This window comes from Eumetopias jubatus, unplaced genomic scaffold, assembly GCF_037043125.1.
Source record: "Eumetopias jubatus isolate StellerSeaLion01/CBP00866 unplaced genomic scaffold, mEumJub1_p1.0 scaffold_1, whole genome shotgun sequence".
NCBI classification, from domain to species: Eukaryota; Metazoa; Chordata; class Mammalia; order Carnivora; family Otariidae; genus Eumetopias; species Eumetopias jubatus.
This window is the reverse complement of record NW_028274807.1, coordinates 47,338,324-47,353,485: the sequence shown is the minus strand read 5'-3', so window position 1 is coordinate 47,353,485 and position 15,162 is coordinate 47,338,324. Positions and strand designations below refer to the sequence as shown.

The 15,162-nt window shown below is 37.4% G+C and overlaps 1 protein-coding gene across 2 annotated transcripts in view; it reads right to left on the bottom strand.

Moving 5' to 3' along the window:
* Positions 1-15,162, bottom strand: part of CMSS1 (cms1 ribosomal small subunit homolog) — a 376,816-nt gene that overhangs the window by 33,967 nt on the left and 327,687 nt on the right. For both annotated transcript variants that reach the window (XM_028119177.2, XM_028119178.2), the window contains one exon: positions 4,859-4,947. In XM_028119177.2, coding sequence (XP_027974978.1) covers positions 4,859-4,947 — 89 coding nt within the window. The remainder of the gene's footprint in view (positions 1-4,858; positions 4,948-15,162) is intronic.

The following is a 15,162-nucleotide window of genomic DNA, read 5'->3' as shown; positions in this document are numbered from 1 at the left end:
ACCAAAAGACAACTGACAGAATAGGAGAAGATATTTGCAAATGATGTATCAGATAAAGGGCTAGTATCCAAAATCTATAAAGAACTTATCAAACTCAACACCCAAAGAACAAATAACCCAATCAAGAAATGGGCAGAAGACATGAACAGACATTTTTCCAAAGAAGACATCCAAATAGCCAACAGACACGTGAAAAAGTGCTCAACATCGCTTGGCATCAGGGAAATCCACATCAAAACCTCAATGAGATACTACCTCACACCTGTCAGAATGGCTACAATTAACAAGTCAGGAAATGACAGATGTTGGCGAGGATGTGGAGAAAGGGGAACCCTCCTACACTGTTGGTGGGAATGCAAGCTGGTGCAGCCACTTTGGAAAAAAGTATGGAGGTTCCCCAAAAAGTTGAAAATAGAGCTACCCTATGACCCAGCAACTGCAGTACTGGGTATTTACCCCAAAGATACAACTGTAGTGATCCGAAGGGGTATGTGCACCCCAATGTTTATAGCAGCAATGTCCACAACAGCCAAACTATGGAAAGAGCCTAGATGTCCATCAACAGATGAATGAATAAAGAAGATGTGGTATATATATACAATGGAATATTATGCAGCCATCAAAAAATGAAATCTTGCCATTTGCAATGATGTGGACGGAACAAGAGGGTATTATGCTAAGCAAAATAAGTCAATCAGAGAAAGACATGTATCATATCATCTCACTGATATGAGGAATTCTTAATCTCAGGAAACAAACTGAGGGTTGCTGGAGTGGTGGAGGGTGGGGGGGATGGGGTGGCTGGGTGAGACACTGGGGAGGGTATGTGCTATGGCGAGTGCTATGAATTCTGTAGAACTGATGAATCACAGACCTGTACTTCTGAAAGAAATAATAAATCATATATATATATATGTATATATATACATATATATATATAAAAGACGATATTAGGAAGGAAAAAATGAAAGGGGGGAAATCGGAGGGGGAGACGAACCATAAGAGACTATGGACTCTGAGAAACAAACTGAGGGGTTCTAGAGGGGAAGGGGTGGGGAGAATGGGTTAGCCTGGTGATGGGTATTAAAGAGGGCACGTACTGAATGGAGCACTGGGTGTTATATGGAAACAATGAATCATGGAACACTACATCAAAAACTAATGATGTAATGATGTAAACTAATGATGTATGGTGATTAACATTACATAATAAAATTAAAAAAAAAGAAAACAATCCCATTTATAATTTCACCAAAAATAATAAAATACCTAGGAATATTACTCAGCCATCAGAAAGGATGAATACCCACCATTTGCATCGACATGGATGGAACTGGAGGGGATTATGCTAAGTGAAATAAGTCAAGCAGAGAAAGACAATTATCATCTGGTTTCATTTATATGTGGAACATAAGGAATAGCATGGAGGACATTAGGAGAAGGAAGGGAAAAATGAAGGGGGGGAGATCAGAGAGGGAGATGAACTGTGAGAGACTATGGACTATAGGAAACAAACAGAGTTTCAGAGGGGAGGAGCGTGGGGGGATGGGTTAGCTTGGTGATGGGTATTAAGGAGGGCACATATTGCATGGAGCTCTAGGTGTTATACACAAACAATGAATCATGGAACACTATACTAAAAACTAATGACGTACTGTATGGTGACTAACATTATATAATAAATAATAAATAAATAAATAAAATAAATAGTTAAAAAAATAAAGAATTTCCTTTAAAAAAAAAAATACCTAGGAAGAAACTTAGCCAAGGAGGTGAAAGACTTGTAGTCTTAGAACTATAAAACATTGATAAAGGAAATTGAAGATGACACAAAAAAATGGTAAGAGATTCCATATTCATTGATTAGGAGAACCAATGTTGTTAAAATTTCCATATTACCCAAAGCAATCTACAGATTTAATGCAATCCCTATCAAAATACCAACATTTTCCACAAAACTAGAACAAATAATCCTAAATTTGTGTGGAACCACAAAAGACCCTGAATAACCAAAGCAATGTTGAAAAATAACAAAATTGGAGATATTGCAATCTCAGATTTCAAGACATACTACAAAGCTATGGTAATCAAAACAGTATGGTATGGGCACACAAACAGTAGATTAATGGAACAAAATATGGAGCCCAGAAATAAACCTATGTTTTTATGGTCAATTAATCTATGACAAAGGAGGCAAGAATATGCAGTGGGAAAAAGACAGTCTCTTTAACAAATGGTATTGGGAAAACTGGACAGCTACCTGACAAAGAATAAAATCTTGAGCACTTTTTTACTCCATCCACAAAAATAAACTCAAAATGGATTAAAGACCTAAATGTGAGACTTGAAAGCATCAGATTCCTAGAGGAAAACACAGGCACTTATCTCTTTGACATCATCTATAGAAACATTTTTCTCGATATGTCTCCTTTGGGTAGGGAAACAAAAGCAAAATCAAACTATTGGCACTACATCAAAATAAAAAGCTTTTGAATAGAAAAGCAAATCATCAAAAAGAAAAGCAAATTATCAACAAAACAAAAAGACACCCTACTGAATGGGAGGTGTCTGAAAATGATATATCCGGTAAAAAGTTAATATTCAAAATATATAAATAACTTATACAAACTCAGGACCAAAACCCCAAATAATCCAAGTAAAAATGGGCAGAGAATATAAACAGACATTTTTCCAAGGCAGACATACAGATGGTCAAGAGACACATGAAAAGATGCTCAATATCACCAATCATGAGGAAACTGTAAATCAAAACCACAATGAGATATCACCTGACATCTGTTAGAATGGCTAAAATAAAACACACAAGAAATAACAAGTGTTGATGAAGATGTGGAGAAAAAGGAACCCACCTGCACTGTTGGTGAGAATGCAAGCTGGTGCAACCACTGTGGAAAACAGTATGGGTGTTTCTCAAAAAGTTAAAAACAGAATTACCATATGATCCAGTAATTCCCCTACTGGGTATTTATCCAAAGAAAAAAAAACACTAATTCAAAAAGATACATGTACCCCTATGTTTATTGCAGCATTATGTAAATAGCCAAGATATGGAAGCAACCCAAGTGTCCATCCACAGATGAATGGAAAAAAGGTGACACACACACACATACACACACACACACACAAAATGTAATATTACTCAGCCATAAAAAAGAATTTGTAGCAACATGGATGGGCCTAGAGGGTATAAAGTTAAGTGAAATAAGCCAGAGAAAGACAGATACCATATGATTTCACTCACATATAGAATTTAAGAAACAAAACAAAGGAACAAAGGGGAAAAAAAAGAGACAAACCAAAAAACGACGCTTAGAGAGAACAAACTGGTGGTTGCCAAAGGGGAGGTGGATGGGGGGATGGGTGAGACCGGTAAAGGGGATTAAGAGTACACTTAACCATGGTGAACAGTAAATAATGCATAGAGTTGTTGAATCATTATATTGTACACATGAAATTAATATAACACTGTATGTTAATTACAGCTGAATAAAAAAGGTAAAATAATAGCAAAAGAAAAAAACAAAACCTAAACCTGATATGCAGCTTTGGAGCAAAATATTTAATGGCTGGAGAGAAAACTGAGATGATTACACATTAAATATGTATATCTTTCTGTATTCCCCCATCCCACCAGGAAAAAATAAAATAAAGAAGATGAAGTGTTATTTACTATAATAATTATCACTTTGGTGCTTACTCTTTGCCAACCACTGTTTGAAGTGCTTAACAAGTATTAGCTATTTGTTTGTTTGTTTGTTTGTTTATTTATTTATTTATTTATTTATTTATTTATTTATCAGAGAGAGAGAGAGAGAGAGCATGCACAAGCATGGGGAGTGGCAGGAAGAGGGAGAAGCAGGCTCCCTGCTGAGCAAGGAACCTGATGTGGGACTCGATCCCAGGACCCTGGGATCATGATTTGAGCTGAAGGCAGACGCTTAACCCACTGAGCCACCCAGATATCCCAAGGATTAGCCATTTAATCTCTACTGCAACTCTGTGAGGAAGATATACTTATTATCACCATTTTACCAATGAGGAGACTGAGGCACAGAAAATTTAACTTGCTTAAGGCCGCACAGCTTGTAGGTAAACCAATTCTCACAATTATCCTGAGCCTGGTTACAAACTGGGTAGAGTCATCCTCTCATGGGAATGAGTTTAGGGCCACTTAAAATAATAGTAAGACCACAAATCATTGCTATGAAGAAGATGATAATTTTAGTTTGACAGTAGATAATCCTTAAAAAAAATCACACATGGTTACCAATCAGGTTTGAGGGACACATAATGTGAAAAAGCTACAAATGGATGTGAGTGGTCAGTAGAAAGATTAAGAAGAAAATAAAAGGTTGTAAGTCCAGGAAGCAAAGTGTATCAAATGACCATTTTTGGTAATACTGAAGGTAGAAATCCCATGATAAATATTCATACAATAGACCATAACACATGTTAGGTAGACATGAGACCCTGGGAGCCTGCTGTCAGCATGGCACGGTGCTGTAATCATGCTTTGGTATGAGAAGTAATTTTACATATTTTTATGCTATTTGTCTTCTCCTAGGAACTGTACCAAACAGAGTATTACTGGATCTTTGGTAAAAATGTGGTACAAGAATCTAAGATATCATTATTATAAAATACATTTATATTGAAAAAATATTAAGGGTAAAAATAGACCTTGCTTATCATTAATGAAGCATGGTTTTTTCCCAAGGCAAAGAAGATAAACGCTTCCCTCAAATTCCATCAACAACTGATGTTAAACAAGGAATGCTGAAGAGGGGTAGAAGCTGATTTCAGAATTTAACAGTTGTGACTCCTACAGTACTGTCACCTGTTCAGTTTTCTTTGACAGGGCAGGAACTGGAACTGTCTCTTGCTGCATCATTTCTGGGTCTCCTCCTCCTTCATCATCTGATGCTTCTACAAAATATAAAGTTTAAAAATTAGAAAAGCATCTCTCTCTCTTTCTTTCTCCCATTGCTAGTGCAATCTTGGTACCACCTTTCTAGAAGGTTCTATCCTTTGACTCAGTAATTCTACCTCTAAAAAGCTGAATTCAAGGAAACACTCCAAAATATGGAGATTTAAGCACCGATGTCAGTCGTATACATAAAACTGCAAAACTGAAGATTATCTAGATGTCTAACTTTTGAGAATGTTTAATTATGGAGCACTTAAACTAATTTTACAGATATTAAACTCCTCACTTTCAGATAAGAAAATTGTGGTTTAGAGGGGTAAAACAATTTGCCCGAGGTCACACACCTGGGAACCCAAATCTACTTGAGTCCAAAGTCTCCTCCACAAGAGATACTGTCTGCCCTGAAAAACAGTAGCTCTTGATACCTGCGTGCTAGCCCAAGGGGGAATGTTAAAAGACTGTGACAAAAAGATTACAGATCATGAGAAACACTTATTTTGAATTTTTTAAATCTTTCAACAATGGAAAAAAGAAATCCTTAATCTATGAGTTAGGAAAAATCAAAGTTTTCACAGTTTTTCTGTTTATAAAGCTCTACTGAAGAAACATAGCAATCATAGCCTCTTACTTCCCATAATGCCATACTGCCTTCCAGATTTTAGTGGTTGCTCTCCTTATCTATCTATCTACGCTTCAAATACCTACTGCTTTTTTTTTTAATTTAAATTTTAGTTAGTGAACATATAGTGCAATATTGGTTTCTGGAGTAGAATTCAATGATTCATCACTTATGTACAATACACAGCACTCATCAGAGCAAGTGCCCTCCTTAATACCCATCACCCATCTAGCCCATCCTCCATCCAACTCCCCCCATCAACCCTCAGTTTGTTCTCTATAGTTGAGTCTCTTATACTTTATTTCCCTCTCCCCCTTTTTTCTTTCTCCTTCCCATATGCTCATCTATTTTCTTTCATAACTTCCACATATGAGTGAGATCATATGGTATTTGTCTTTCTCTGAATGACATCTCACTTAGCATAATACACTCTAGCTCCATCCATGTCATTGCAAAAGGCAAGATTTCATTTTTTGGATGGCTGAGTAATATTCCATTGTGTGTGTGTGCGCATACACACACACACACACACACACACACACATCCCACCTCTTCTTTATCTATTCATCAGTTGATGGACACTTGGGTTCTCTCCACAGTTTGGCTATTGTTGATAATGCTGCTGTAAACATCAGGGTGCATGTACCCCTTTGGATCTGTATTTTTGTATCCTTTAGGTAAATACCTCATAGTGCAATTGCTGGATCATAGATAGCTCTATTTTTAACTTTTTGAGGAATCTCCATACTGTTCTCCAGAGTGGCTGCACCAGTTTTCATTCCCACCAACAGTGCAAGAGGGTTCCCCTTTCTCTGCATCCTCGCCAACACCTGTTGTTTCTTGTGTTGTTAATTTTAGCCATTCCAACAGGTGTGAGGTGGTATCTCAGCATGGTTTTGATTTGTATTTCCTTGATGATGAGTGATTTGAACATCTTTTCATGTGTCTATTAGCTATCTGGATGTCTTCTTTGGAAAAATGTCTATTCATGTCTTCTGCCCATTTCTTACCTCGATTATTTGTTTTCTGGGTGTTGAGTTTGATAAGTTCTTTATAGATTTTGGATACTAACCCTTTATCAGATATGTCATTTGCAAATATCTTCTCCCATTCTGTGGACAAAATTTGTTGATTGTTTCCTTCACTGTGCAGAAGTTTTTATCTTGATGAAGTCCCAATAGTTCATTTTTGCTTTTGTTTCCCTTGCCTCTGGCAATGTGTCTAGTAAGAAGATGCTACAGCCGGTCAAAGAGGTTTCTGCCTGTGGTCTTCTCTAGGATTTTGATATTTCCTACCTCACATTTAGGTCTTTCATCCATTTTGAATTTATTTTTGTGCATGGTGTGAGAAAGTGGTCCAGTTTCATTCTTCTGCATGTTGCTGTCCAGTTTTCCCAACAAGTGGTTGCTCTCTTTAAATACACTTTTGAATCTTTAAAAGGCCTTACTCATTCTCTTTGAACTTCTCTATGTATATCAAAGTCAGCCCAAAATGTGAATTTGTGAGCAATCTTGGTCAGAATTCATATTTAGGTCCAAATAACCAATCTGGTAATCCTGTGCTTTTAAATGTTTGCACAATGTGTTAATTTTATGTGTCCTCTTGGTTGGGTCACAGGGTACCCAGATATTTGGTTAAACATTATTCTGGGTGTTTCTGTTGGGGTATTTTTGGATGAGATTACATTTGAATGGTAGACTGAATAAAGCAGATTGCCTTCCCTCATGTGGGTGGGCCTCATTAGATGAAGACCTGAATAGAACAAAATGGCTGAACCTCTGCTGAGTAAGAGAATTTTTCTGCTTTTGGACTTGAACTGAAACATCAGCTCTTCCTCCATCTAGAGCCTGCCAGACTTCAGGCTAGAACTACACCATCAGCCGTCCTGGTTCTCAGGCCTTCCAACTAGGATTGGAACCTGGGTTCCAGCTTGCCAATTCACACTGCAGATGCTGGGACTTGCAAGAGTCACGGAGTGCATAGGCCAACTACTTCTTTTATATACAGATAGATATAGATATGTATCTCCTATTGGTTCTGTTTTTCTAGAGAACCCTGATTAAGACACCTACTTTTAACTGTATAGCATGAAAAAAAAAGGCTTCTACCCATGGAATAACAGCAGGTAGAAGATTAATAGGCCTTTAAAGTGACTATGTTGGCATTAAAAGTATTTATAGAATTTCTGCTTCCAGAAAGGTACTAGTAGTAGTAGTAGTAGTAGTAGTAGTATTTTTCCCTATTCCTCCTGCTAAGTACAGCTAAAAATCCTGGATCTTATACATAAAACAAACAAAGGCAGTCTCTGAAAGGTAGAGAGAAGAAGGTACTTTGGGACCTTGGGGTATAAGGGGCAACATAGCAGTTAGCTCCCTGGGTTTTCTTTTTGCCTCATTATCTCAGGCTTGGGGTTAAAGAAGCCATAACTTGGAAATGCCAATGGGAGCAGACAAAAAAGCCCCAATGAACATCTCTTCTGTTTAACAAAATGACCAGGAAAGAGGCCACCTAGCAAGACGGAAAATGTTTAGAGAAAAACTATTTGACTCCAAAATTAAAGAACTGTGGCCTGCCCCCATTAGCAAAGGCTGAGTGGGGAGCCTAGACTTCCACGCTTGCCAGGCTGTAATGAGGCACCCCAACTCCCTCCTCCCTCCTCCACCTCTCACCAGGGTGCTATCAGAGATGATCAAGCAGTGATTGAACTCCCAAAGGGATTTTCATTCCTTAAGGGTAATAACAAACCCCTGTTCCCCCCTCCTATCACTACCACCACCATTGCAGTATCAATGGAGACCACATGGTAAGCCTTGAATTCCATTTCCTCTGGGTAATAATGAAGTACGCCTCTCCCTCCCCCTGGGATAGTGTTAGAGAAGGACTAGAAGAGAGTGATTACTTTCCATATTGCCCAGTGGTAAAAAGGCCACACCTACCCTAGTGGTTTTAGCAACCACTTAAAAAACTATACAAAGGAATACACTCAAAAACACTAAGATAAATCAAAATAGAATTCTAAAAATGTTCAAATAACCCACAGGAAGGCAGGAAAGAGAAAATAGAGAAATTAAAAACAGCAAACAGAAAAAACGGAATAAAATGGTAGATTTAAACCCTTACATATCAATAATTACATTAATGTAAATGGCCTAAAAATGCAAATTTAAAGATAGAGATTGACAGAGTAGATAAGAAAACATGACCTAACTCTGTTATTTACAAGAAACTTACCTCAAGTATAACAATGTAACAAGTTGAAAGCAAAATGATGGAAAAAATATAACATACAAATATATATTTTTAAAGATTTTATTTATTTATTTGACAGAGAGAGAGAGAGGGCACAAGCAGGTGGAGTGGCAGGCAGAGGGGCAGGCAGAGGGAGAGGGAGAAGCAGGCTTTCCACTGAGCAGAGAGCCCAATGCAGCGCTCGATCCTAGGACCCTGGGATCATGACCTGAGCCAAAGGTAGATGCTTAACTGACTAAGTCACCCAGATGCCCCATAAATATTTTTTAATAAGATTTTATTTATTTGAGAGAGAGAGCAAGAGAAAGAGAGCACAAGCAGGGGAGAGGGGCAGAGGGAGAGAGAGAAGCAGGCTCCCCATGGAGCAGGGAGCCCAATGTGCAGCTCTATCCCAGGACCCTGGGATCAGGACCTGAGCAGAAGGCAGACGCTAAACTGACTGAGCCACCCAGGCACTCCAACATACAAATATCGATCAAAAGAAAGCAGAGTGGCTATATTAATATCAAATAAAGGACTTCAGAGTGAAGAAAATTACCAGAGAAAGAGAACATTATATACTGATAAAAGGGTGGGTCTGTCAAGGAGACATAGCAATCCTTAATGTGTATGCACCAAACAACAGTCACAAAATACAGGAAGCAAAAACTGATAGAAATGAAAGAAGAAACAGACAAAAGTACAGTTAATTTGCAAAGTAAAACAGTCCTCTCACAAGAACTGAGAATGACTAGACAGAAAATCAGCAAGGATATAGAAGAACTAAGTGATAACCATTAACCAATAGGATCTGATCAACAGTTGCACTCAACACTCCACTCAACAGAATACGCATTCTTTTTAAATGTTATGGAACATATTCTAAAATAGATCATATTCTAGGACATAAAGTATCAACAAATTTAAAAGAAATTGATAAACAGTATGCATAAAAAACTTACAGCAAATATTATACTTAATAATGAAAGACTGAATGCTTTCTCCCTGACTGGAAACAAGGCACAGATGTCTGCTCTGACCAGAATTATGCAACATAGTGCTAGAACTTTTAATCAGTGTAATAAGACAAGAAAAGAAATGAAAGTCATATACATCAGAAAGGAAGACATCAAACTGCTCCCATTTGCAGATGACATGATTGTTTACATAGAAAATCCCAAGAAATCTAAAAAAACTTTCCCCCAAGCCCCAAGCCCTGCTAGAACTGAGTTTAGCAAAATTGCAGAATAAAAGATGAACATGTAATTTTATTTCTATATACTAGCAATGAACATATGAACACAAAAATTAAAAATACAATACCATTTACAATTGCTAAAAAAACCCTAAAATACTTAGGTGTAAATTTAACAAAACATGTACAAGACTTTCATGCTGAAGACTATAAAACACTGATGAAAGAAATCAAAGAAGATCTAAATAAACAAGGAGACATACCATGTTCATAGATTGGAAGACTAACCACGGTAAAGATGCCAGTTCTCTCCAAATTGACATACAGGTTTAACATAATTTCTATCAAAATCCCAGCAAGATTTTTCTCTAGGTATATACAGATTATTCTAAAATTTATGTAGAATGGGAAAGGAACTAGAATAGTTAAAATGATTTCAAGACTTATTATATTATATAGCTACAATAATTTTATATATAGGAACAGATATATAAATGAATGGACTAGAATACAGACCCAGAAAAAGACCCACACAAATACACCCAATTGATTTTTAACAAAGGCAATTCAATGGGGGAAAAATAACCTTTGCGATAAATAGAGAAAAAATCCATAGGCAGAAAAATTAACTCTTACCCGTTTCAGACCTTATATAAAACTCACCTCAAAAATGGATCACAAACTTAAATGTAAAATGTAAAACTCTGAAACCTTTAGGAAAAAAAGGGGACAATCTTTAGGCTCTAGGGTTAGGCAAAGTTCTTAATTTTCCAACTAAAATACAATCAATAAAAAGAATATTTGATAAGTTAGAGTTTATCAAAATTGAAAACTTCTCTTTTGCAAAGACCCTGTTAAGAGGATGAAAAAACAAGCTACAGAGAGGGAGAAATATTTGCAAACCACATACCTAACAAAGGACAGACCAGTAACTAGAAAATATAAAGAATTCTCAAAATTGAACACCAAAAAACTAGACAAGTGAATTAGGAAATGGCAAAAGATATGAACAGATGTTCACTGAACAGTAAGTACATGAAAATATGTTCCATATCATTAGCCACTAGGGAAATGCTAATTAAAGCTACAAGATATCAGTACAAATCTATCAATCACTAACATTAAAAATAGTGTCAACACCAAATGCTGGTGAGGACACAGAGAAACTGGATTTTCATTCACTGCAAGTGGGAATGGAAGATGGTACAGCCACTTCCATTCCACAAAAGGAAAGAAGTTTGGCAGTTCCTTAAAACATTAAACATGCTGGGGCGCCTGGGTGGCTCAGTCGTTAAGCATCTGCCTTCAGCTCAGGTCACGATCCCAGGGTCCTGGGATCGAGCCCTGCATCAAGCCCCACATTGGGCTCCCTGATCGGCCGGAAGCCTGCTTCTCCCTCTCCCACTCCCCCTGCTTGTGTTCCCTCTCTCTGTGTGTCTCTCTCTGTGAAATGGATAAATAAAATCTTTAAAGAATAAAACAGGGGCGCCTGGGTGGCTCAGTCGTTAAGTGTCTGCCTTTGGCTCAGGTCATGATCCCAGGGTCCTGGGATCGAGCCCCGCATCAGGCTCCCTGATCGGCAGGAGGCCTGCTTCTCCCTCTCCCACTCCCCCTGCTTGTGTTCCCTCTCTCGCTGTTTCTCTCTCTGTCAAATAAATAAAATCTTTAAAAAAAAACAAACAAACCAAGAAAACCCCCAAAACATTAAACATGCAACTACTATACAATACAGCAACTGCACTTCTGGGCAGAAATTCCAGAGAAACAAAACTTAACAAAAACTTAAGTTTGTACAACAAACTGTCCAGAAATGTTTACAGCAGCTTTATTTATTATTTAATAGGCAAAAGCTAGAAAAACTCAGATGTCATTCAATAGGTGAAGAGTTAGACAAACTGTAATATATCCATTCTATAGAATATTAATCAGTAATAAAAAGGAATAAAGTATTAATACACTCAACAACCTAGATAAATTTCCAGAGAATTATGCTTACTGAAAAAAGCCAATCCCAAAAGGCTACATATTGTGATTCCATTTATACATCATTCTTGAAATGATAAAATTAGAGAATTGGAGAACAAAATAGTGGTCTCGAGTTAAGGGGGGAGTAAAGTTGGGGGGAAGTGGGTGTGGCTACAAAATGGCAACAAGAAGGATTCTTATGAGGATGGAAATGTTCTGTATCTTAACTGCATCAATCTCAATATATTTGTTGTTACCATTTACATATACATACGGTTTTGCAAGTTGTTACCACTGGGGGAATTTGGGTAAAGGATATATGTGATCTCTCTGTATACTTACTGTTCCTATAATTGCATGTGAATCTAAAATGGTTTCACAAGGAAAAAGTTTAATTAAAAAAAGTGTTTAAGGGAAATCCATCCTTTTCTTTAGGAAGCCCAAAATTATTGTGCTGGAAAAGCCAAAGATGTGTGGTTGGCTGTGGACCAAAGTACCATCCTGCTGCTGGGGTACCCCGTCACCGTTGTTCTGATTAGGACAGTCAGGAAGGCAGCTGGGTTCAGAGAAATGCAGAATTTAGAAATTCAACCCAGGGAGGCCATGATGGAGTCTTCACAAATAAAAGCTCCCTGGGTAAGGTTGCCAGATTAAATTTAAAAAAATAACAAAAATTATTGAATAACTTTTTAGTCTAAGTATGTCCCATACATTGCATGGGAGATAGCTCTATATAGTATTAAAATTATTCATTGTTTACCTGAAATTTGAATTTAATGAGGTGGCATGTATTTTTATGCGGTAAATCTGGCAACCCCACCTGGGGACTTTCTTTCCCCATCAAAGCCACCTTTAGTCCTATGAAATTTCTTGTATTGGCTTCTATTCACGGAGCCTCCTTTTTCTTAATATCCTCCAATCCATCTTCATCTGGGATCTTTCAGGGGAGCCTTGGCTGACTACACATCCCTCCTCCCTCCTGTTGTCGTGGCACTTCTACACTTAAACTTGTAAATCAGCGTATAATTTTATCCTTCCATATAGTGTGTGCAGGTATTGCATGTGTTAGGCTTTCTCTCTGGTGAACCATAAACACGGTAAGGGTACCCATGTGTCCCAAGTACTTAGCCTGGTGTTGAGTAAAAGTAAAAAAGCACTCCCCCGTACCCACTACTTCATTTATATTTTCATTATAAAAGTAATATTTTTTTCTCCGTGTAAAACATTAAACCGCTTATACAAATCTTCTTTTATTAACTTTAAAAGCCACTTTAAGATAAAATGGATAAAATGCAAATAAATAAATGTCAGGATCAAACCCCGATATATTTAAAACTCCAATAATGCTTTAAAAAAAATTCTGAATTCTGTATTCCTCCATTGCCCAGAATCTGATAACTGAAGAGTACAGTCTGTATTTAAGCAATCTAGTTGAAAATAACATATTTTTAAAGGTATGTGACTCTTATGCAACAAAAACCCATGAGAAATACTTAAAATACCTTGTTAACCAAATACTCTAAATCTGTACTTTCTGAGCCAAAAAATTATTTCATCTGAAACCTTTTAACATATAAAATGAGATCATCTCATATCACTGTAGGTTGAATAAATTAGTTGTTTCTTTAGCCTGTGATGTTTTTTGGTTCCAAAAGAGAAAATTGGTTTTCTGAAATAAGGATGCTAGCTCTGTGATTTCCATTAAGAGGGCATTAAAAGAAAAGTATGGGACCCAACCTACCCAGCCTGGCTCCAGCTTCCAGGTTCCTCTAGAACAGCTGGCATTTGAGGAGGTTAAACCAGACCTACACTCATTAGTTCCAGGGGCTGACAGGGCCTGTGCAGTGGCGACAACAAGACGGGGTAGCCTCATCTCCTACTCCCCGAGAGTATACTTAAAAAAAAGAAAAAAGAAAAAAAAAAAAGATACCACCAGATAGAACAGGTTGAACTCTTCTTCCAATAAAGGGGTCAAATATACTGTCCCTTTCCAACCCAAAGCAAAAAGAGCAAGCAAAATTAAAAAGCTGCACACATTTCCCCTTCCTTCAATCCCTGCCTTCATCTTCTTTATGAGAAGTATTGGAAGTCCAATTTCCCAGCAATTTCCTCAAGCTTCAAAGCACTTGCTTGCATGAACCCCTTGTAGGCCTGGGGAAGGCCCCTGGCAATGGATCATACAGTTAATTTTTCTTAGAAAACTTGCAAAACAAAGATATATTGTGGTTAAAATAAGTAGACCACTGTCTATTTCTACTCAGAATTCACCTTTTTCACATATCCCATAGTGAATGGTGTTGAAGCAGAAGTGAACATTCTGGGGATCCAGTTAGAGGAAGTTGGTTGGACATGCATTTAGTTGTGAGTTTAGTGGAATATTACATGATTCACAATCATATAGTCTACAGTTAAATTACTGCTGGCTGTCCTAGTGTAGGAATGCAACCAGGAATACTCCTACCACCCTGTGCCAACTCACCAAATACCCTAATAAACTGTGCAGGGCCAGAGGCTGTAGATCATGACACAAACACACCTGTAGCACCCTTCCCTAGAACTATGTGGGCACTGGAGGAGAAACCAGGTTTGGGATGTATGAAAACAAAAACTACTCAGTGGAAAATCCTTCCAAACATCAAAAATATAAAACCATAAGCAGAGAATTAGGTTCCCATTTTTCCTTTTTTAGGAACACAGTAGATGGTGCATTTTATATAGTTTTCAAGAAAACATACATATGTTTTTCTTATATGATGGGGACAAGTATAATAAAAAATTTCAGAATTCCTGTGTTTGCAGCAGTACTGTTGTGATTTCTTACTTAAAACAACTTTCACACCTAGTTTTACATCAGTAATTTTGTACTCTTTTTCTGAGAGGGCCCTTTAAATTGTATAAGCTCAGTTCTCACAAAAACCTAGATCTGTGCTTGCTAGTGACCTGCTGAAATCTATTAGTTCTCACAGTTTCTCAACAAAACAGACTACTGAAACACAGAACAGCAATGGATAAATTTCAAAGGCATGATGCTAAATGAAAGACACACCAAATTAAAGAGGCTACACGTGATTCATTTATTTAACATTCTGGAAAAGGCAAAATTATAAGAACAACAGATGACTAGTTACTGGGGACTAGAGATGGGAGACTTCTCAGGGGTGATGGAAATGTTCTATATCTTAACTGTGTTGGTAGTTACACAACTGT